The following is a 7,819-nucleotide window of genomic DNA, read 5'->3' as shown; positions in this document are numbered from 1 at the left end:
GCCATTCCGGTGTGACTCGGCTCTAAGGAAGCGGCGGAACGCTACTTCGACAAAGCAGCGCGTCACGAAAACCCTCTTATCATGGCCACCGCTAATTACTTATCCGACCGCGACGGGGCAACGCAAAGCCTTCACCCGAAACATGTCTTATCGGATCCCCCGAATTCACGTGTTTTTAGACCTCTCAAGCAACAGTTACCATTCTCGTGGAACTAGTCGACTACGACGAAGGGAGCGAACTAACCCATACACAACCCACTGAGTTTCTCGCCAGATCTTCTCGGTGGGTTGAGATTCCGATTCAAGCATGGATTCTGCGCAGCATTGCTCTTGCTAGGGCCATTTTTTTATTGCTTAGATGGGTGCACCAGCTCACAGCCCACCTGATGTTAAGCGGTTACCGGAGCCCATAGACCTCTACAACGTAAATGCCGCCATCCACCTTGAGACATGAGTTGTGAGGTCTCACTTTTAACCGTACAGCGACTGCTCCGCCCTTGCAACCAAAACGCATTACTGCTTCACGACAGAAACGGAGGGGTGGTGGTACTTACCCTTGCGGACTCACAAGAGGTCCTACTACCAGTAATTACGCAAATTATAATTTTTGCGGGTTTGATTTTTATTACACGATGTTATTCCTTCACCGTGAAAGTCAATGTTAGCAAATTCTCTTAGATTGAGCCCGTGAGCTCTGGTAAAGCCTCTTAGGCTACCAGCGAATAGGTAGGGAAAAAAAGTGGCGTACTGAAGTATATTTCTATCGATTTCTGTTACTAAGCGCCTGGATTATAAAACTTTGATAGCAGTAGTGACACGACAATACTCTTAGTTTCTCGCATTTATAGAGGAATGGGTTATGGAAAGCGTCAAATTGAAAAATAATTTCCAAAATGTATAGTCGTTATAAGAGATACAAAAATATCATTTCATTGTCATTTATTAGTTGTTCAATATACAGTATCGTACAAAGGTACAAATATACAATTATATAAAATAATGTTTAGTATACTTACATGGCATTTCGTTAATAAAGATAATTACAACTAGAAAGGTTTTTGAGAGATCCAATTTGGATGGTTAAGTTTATTTACAATTTTAAAAAGTACACGTCAATTATTGTTATCGGTTGTTCTTACTTGATTCCCCTCGTACTTTAAGTACTACTGGCAGACTTCGATAACATGTCTCAATAAATGTACTGGAAGCGACTTGTATTACGAAAATAAATACAAGAAAATAAACTTTTTTTTTAATATTTTTTTTTATATATCAAACAGTTTGTGGACAAGGTAATAAAGACTATATTAAGCTTATTTTTTTAAACAATGACTGATTGTGATCTATACTAGAAGTGTCAACTATAACTTTGTCTCTGGTTTAGGCACTTGTTTCCTGTATCCGTGCGTCCGTCTGGTCCGGGGCGGACATGCCCCGTACAGGTCCGGGCGGGGTTGGTACTGGTAAGCCTCACCGTAAGTTGGACTTTGGATCTGTGAAGTCGCCGAACAATTCGAACGACGATCGCTGTCGTTATCTGCGCTGTCCACGTCTCCTAAAGGAACAATAATATCTTTAGATTAATACGTGAAGCAAAAACTTTTACCCCTTTTTACGAAGATTTCGCGGACGGAGAAGTATGAAATTTCCCACACTTATAGAGAATAAGAAGGAGTGCATAATGGTAATATTTTTTAAAAATAATGTATAAAAGATACATAAAATCAATAAAGAAAACACACACATACTGCCATGTAGTTGACACTCACATATGTATATATATACTTTTTGTTTAGTGTCAAACTTTATTTAATGCTAAAAGTCTGTGGTCAAATTGAAAATAGGTTAATATTGTTTATCTTTAATATTATTTGTCTATAGTGTAGTCTTGGCGAAATCTGTGATTAGTTTAATAGTCTTTGACAATATAACCATAATAATGTTCAAACTTATAATTTCAATTAATTATAGTCGAGTTTCGACTACAGAGGGACCACTAGTATTTAAAAAAATGCTTTCTTTTAGCTGGACTTGTATCTTTTTGTGTGTAAACACGTGATCTTTGGGATTAACTTGAATGTTAGCGAACGTATAAACGACCGATGATAATAGAATATACAGTGGTAGTCATATAATTAGAAACACTTCTTATGAATAAAGAAAATATAACTTCAACGTACAAATGTTCGTAAAAATATGCACATTCAATAATTAATAGTCATGCAATAATGTAGACTCAAATAAAAAAAGCCCATTAAATTCATAAAATATATGTATAACATATCTTACTTTTAATTACAAAATGAGTCTTACTAATTATCTATACTAATATAATAAAGAGGAAAGATTTGTTTGTTTGTTTCTTGTATTGAATAGGCTCCGAAACTACTGAACCGATTTGAAAAATTCTTTCACTGTTTGGAAGCTACACTATTCCCGAGTGACAAGCTATAATCGTTTTTGAAAGAAATTAGGGATTCTTACTAAAACTCCAAAAAATGTAACCCAAGGTGTATAAAAATTACCTAAAATATTTTTTACATCGCATGCCCTGCGAAAACTATTGATGATAGAATAAAATAATGTACTACGACTTTGTAGAACACATTATTATTCACAAAAAGTGTCGCGGCAGCTTATGTCTGACTGCTGACTATTATAGTTATGCCGGAATGAGTGTTCTTTTATTTTAAAAAATAAAACCACGTCAAATATCGTTGAAATATTTGAGTCGTCTATTATCAAAGGTGGCAATCTGTGCATTTGGACAAAAAAAAAATTATTGATATGTCAATACAGATTGATTTGAATATAATCGTCTCCTTCAAAGAATACGGTTCAAAACCTGCATTAAATAAAGGTTAATAGTTAACCTGTTATTTATCTAAGATGTCGTTCCGAAGAGTTTTGTGACTGCCAATGGAATACAAAGTCAATAATTCGTTTTTCTGATTTACCAATCATTGTCCAAAAGTCAGATTGCCGGCTTTGATAATAGTCGACTCATTCGTTAATGACCCGAGCGGAGCCGGAGCGGTATTCGAGTGAAATAAAATTTTAGTTATCATTAAGAATTGACTTTTTGTCGATAATGTAACGCGATAGAAGCGTGCAAGTGCTCACCGTCACTGCTGTTGTTGCTGGGCACGTGCGCGTCCCTGAGGCGGGGCCTTCTGCGCCAGTAACGGAACTCCCTCGGCAAGGTATACGATCGTGGCAAAGATATCTAAAACCATGTGAGAATGTTAAAAAAACCCAAGAAATAACACTCTGTACCGTTTTGTGTTTTGTCTGACTGAAAAATAAGAATATATATTAAAATAAGATTTGACCTAAAGGACTTAGTTACCAGGTCATAAAATCCGTTAAAAAAAATCTACCTGACTGCAGTCCCGGGGCAGCTGTTTGGGATCCCGATCTCATGTTATATGGGATGGGTTATAGATAGCCGGTAAGACATGTACGAATCAGCGCTCCTAGCGGCAAACGTTGGTAAACGTTCCAACTCCATACAAATTTGAGTTAACTTTTACGAGATCGAGAAGTTAAAAAACTCGCACTAAGCATACTGCTCCGTACTACTTTTATAGCTAATGGTCTCCGTTAAATTTCAAGGACAAACGATATAATAATGCAGCTTGTAAGACGTAAACAGAGAAATATTGCGAGAACCTGGCTGTCGATGTCGCTGGGCGGCCGCGGCGTCTCCCGGTTCTGTCCGTCGGGACTGGACTCCTCCCCGCTACTGGCCGGAGCGCCGTCCTCTTTCTTCCTGTTACTACAAAAAAAAAAAAAATTAAAATGTTTTCGAAAAGCCTAAAGCGGCGTCCTCTTTCTGTTACTAAAAAAAATAAGTTCTCGAAAAGCCTCACTTCCTTTGATGACGAAATAGGTTTTAATCCTTTGACTGCCATGTAGGTTACCGGTGCCCTACGCGGCGCGCTGATATAATTATGTCTGTTACTAAGACTCCCGGATTGCCTAACCCTTTGCCTTCTTTTGTTTGTTAATGTATGCCTTAGTCTTTTAGGTGTGATAAAATAGTATTCTCAGTATTGATTCGGATTTGTCTTTCCCAGATCTACTAGATATTTAGGCGCATAAGTAACAGAAATCGACATGATTACTTCAGGGCACCGCGTAGGGCATTCGTGGCCTACACAGCAAACAAAGGGTTAATCTACATAATACTATTTTGCAATTGGCCACAGATAACATATTAATTTAAAAAGTAGTTTGTTAAACGGAAGGGAATATAAATATTTTTTAAGTACAAAACTTACCCATACGGGGGTCCCCATTGACAGCACACTTGTCTATTGCAGCCCTCCAAATAATGGGGCGCCAACAATATCTCAGGAGTCCTGCACCTCTGCATTTTCCTGATCTGTTCCATTTTCTTTCCGGGCAACCCTGAATACACGAACCTTTCACAGTTCTGGCCATACTGCGCACCGCTCTCGTTATAACTCCGCATATTATCTATGGTCTGGACGTTCGATAAAGCGTTATGCAAGGCGGACGCGTACTCGTCCTTCCCTTCGTACTTGTACTGATTGTTCTCGCAGTAACCGGAATATTCTCCTAATTGTCTATGCTCCTCGCTGTACAGGCCGTTTCGGGTTTTGTCTATGGCGTCGTAGTTATTACTGGCGACGTCGGCTATGTAGTTCCCGGGACTATTGAGGGTCCTGGGACTGGCGCAGTTGCTGTCGTAGGTCCTGTTGTCGATATAGTTCGGTGAACGCAGCGGCGGCCTGCCCTCGCTCCTGGCACCGGCCGGACTCTCATAGAACGTTCTGTTTTCGTATCGATTCTGTATCCTCCTCATCTTCAGATCGTTCGCGTCCTCGTTGTTCTGTGGGCCGAAGTCTTGTTTATCCGTGTAGGCCGGGTAGAGGCCGCAGTTGTGAGGCAGCACCGGGTAGTTCTGATAGGAGTGCGTCAGTTCTATGGAGGGCCATGGCGGTGGTTCGGCGTGCGTCTTCGCCCTCGGTATCGGTTGCCTCTGGAGGCTGCTGTAGATCTCTTCGGCGGCGACGGGCGTCGTCTTGGCGAGCTTGCCCTGTTTGATCTCCTCCTCTATGACGCGCAGTTCGGCGAGCTGCTTCTGTTTCTTCTCCTGTAACTTTTGCTGTATATTGACGCGGGATCCGACGCTTGATCCTTCGTTCTCCGATGATCCTCCCTGTTCGGAAAGCACGTTATACTGTGTTACTATACAAAAATATTATTTACATTTGTCAATTTTTGTTTGTCGATTTGTTTTGGAACGAAGTTCCTTATGGGACGATGCGGAGGAGTTAACCTAACCGGCAAAAAAACATCCGTAACGTAAGATTTTTATTATTTATGTATAGTCTTAGTATGATGGCTATACAGTGTCTAATGTATAGTCTACGCGATGATGGTTATTATTATTATACATATAAATAGCTGTTTCTTTGTATATTATTATTATATATTTTTTATAAATCATTGTGAATAAAATAAAGTTGATAACTTTGTAAAGTTGTTTTTTATTTCATATCAATAAAAAAAATCATAATAAAAATGTATACCCGAATAATTATTTTCTTTATACCTCGAATAGAACTTAAAATTAATATTTTCATTATAAGCAACTTCGTTCCTATCCGGTGTCCCACGACACCACACATCTTTTTTTATTTATCGATCTAAATATGAATAAGGACCCCGCTGGTTATTCGCGGTAAAAATAAACAGGACATTGTAGCAATGGCGGTGGAGGAGGACGCTACCGTTACGTATGATGAGGAAGTATCAGTTCGGGAAAGCCAACGTTCTGTGTCTGTTACTAAAACATTCCGATTTGTTGCCGAATGTATTGGTTGATCGGTTTTTTTGGGTGGACTTGTATGTAAATCATCAGTCTACACGTTGGAATTGAGGGGTCATATGCTGGTTGAGTTTACTAAACAAGTCCCGTAATGATCCCCAACTGCACTTCAGCAGAATTTTATCAAAATTAAAAAATCGCGAACTATAAGATGCGTTGGGACTTTTTGGCGGGAACGCGAGGAGTGAAGTTGTGTGATTTGTTTTATTTTGTCTATTTAGGGTTTCTTCAGGTTTAAATGTATAAATAACGGTGGTTTATTAACTGTTTAGTATCTGTGAAAGTGCACAAATATGGGAAAATGAAACAAAGCCGCTGAACGTAACTTCTCGAGATCCTCCAAAAAGTCCACTGAAAAAGTCTCAGTAAATGACCACCATTTTACTGAGATTATATTTCATCCCATATCATCTCATCTCATTTAATTTAATTTCATTCCAATTGATTAAGATTCCTTCGTTTATTCTTATTCATAAACTGTAAATAATTAAAACGGCGAATTATAAAAATCTTATTACTTGACGCTGACTAATGCACAAACCGGAGCTAAAAAATAAAGAAAAAGAAAATGCGGTGTACTGACGTGATGTGGATGTGCGCCGGCCAGCGGGCGTCTCCAGAAGGCGGCGGAGGAGTGCGCAGGGAGGGGCGCGGGGTGAGCCGTGGGGGGGTGCGCGGGGGGAGGCACGAACGATGTCGGCTTCTTCTTCTTACGGCCGTTTGCTGCACTAAACCAACACGCGCCATTATAGTCGTCTTCGGCGACGAAACCCAACAAATATTCAAAGATATCAGAACGAAAAGGTTGTATCTCCACTATTTTAAATTCATCCTTATCAATCAATATGTTGAAAAGAAATTTCGAATACTGTATACTTTTCGTCGTGAAACGAACAAGAACTAAATTAAAATTTAAAATAATCGTTAATATTCTTTTAATAATTTAAAATTAAAATCTAAAAAAAAAAAACAAGAATTAAAACACAACATTATGTCGAAGAGAAAAGTGTTATTATGCTTTCGTTCTCTGAATTTCGTTAGCGACACAATGGCTACTCCTTTGTTTTGTATCAAAACGGCAGAATTTATTCAAAATAATATTTGCACGTGTTGTTATCAACAATGTGTTAAAATTTTCACTAAAATAAGAATAGATCCCGAAAAGTTAAAAAGTGTTAATTTCTGCCGTTCTCGTTAACTTGCTGCGGCGATATGTGGTGTAAGTGTTCGATTAGTGATTTTTTCTTTCATTTTTATCACTAACCCACAAAATGACAAAACTACATACACTATCGATAACGCTTATCGACAACAATAATGCGCATCACTATGTCCGTCCATAAGGCTCGCGAGTGGAAGAGAGATCGAAATACTCGCTTCACCGCTCCGATTTTTTATGACCCAAACTGCACGGACAAAATAATTCTACTATAGGCAAATTTACTTACCTATTATTAACTGGGTTGGTAAAACGGCAGTTAAATACACCTGGTATCGCCACGTTATCTCCGGGACTGGACGGTTTACCTGACAAGCAATGAAACAAAATCAAAGAATTGTTTTAGTGAAACTGACCTTTAAAAGCACTTTACAATGTAATTAAAACTAATTTTACAGTTTATTATCTTGCGTTTGTTTTTATCAATCAATTATTTCGAACGCTTCGATTACTTCACAGTACCCGACGATAAATACTGCACATCGGTTTTTGGAAAGAGACAATTTTCGTCTTCGTAGTGTGTTGTCTCTGTCTCGCAAGACATTTCAATAGTACAACTTTACATTACCGCATTCGAACAACGACTGAAAAAGGTCATAAGTAGTGTGCGCGACAGAGATAGCGCTCTATATCTGTCTCGGTGGACATGGACGGAAAATAAAAAAAAGCGAGATTAAAATGTTTGAGTGACTCGGTGGTGCAGTAATTGGCAGACATGAATGTTGCGGCGAGGGTCGTGG

General features: G+C 38.9%; 1 protein-coding gene across 1 annotated transcript in view; it reads right to left on the bottom strand.

The window, feature by feature from the left end:
* Positions 1–926: 926 nt before the first annotated feature.
* Positions 927–7,819, bottom strand: part of LOC114245065 (uncharacterized) — a 19,009-nt gene continuing 12,116 nt past the window's right edge. The window contains exons 10-15 of the mRNA XM_028177069.2: positions 7,309–7,387; positions 6,444–6,588; positions 4,284–5,188; positions 3,673–3,778; positions 3,124–3,226; positions 927–1,555 (exon numbers count right to left, since the gene is read on the bottom strand). Coding sequence (XP_028032870.2) covers positions 1,362–1,555; positions 3,124–3,226; positions 3,673–3,778; positions 4,284–5,188; positions 6,444–6,588; positions 7,309–7,387 — 1,532 coding nt within the window. The 3' untranslated portion in view covers positions 927–1,361. The remainder of the gene's footprint in view (positions 1,556–3,123; positions 3,227–3,672; positions 3,779–4,283; positions 5,189–6,443; positions 6,589–7,308; positions 7,388–7,819) is intronic.

Source organism: Bombyx mandarina, chromosome 20 (assembly GCF_030267445.1).
Source record: "Bombyx mandarina strain Sakado chromosome 20, ASM3026744v2".
NCBI classification, from domain to species: domain Eukaryota; kingdom Metazoa; phylum Arthropoda; class Insecta; order Lepidoptera; family Bombycidae; genus Bombyx; species Bombyx mandarina.
The sequence above is the reverse complement of the archived record's forward strand: the minus strand, read 5'-3'. Positions and strand labels throughout refer to the sequence as shown.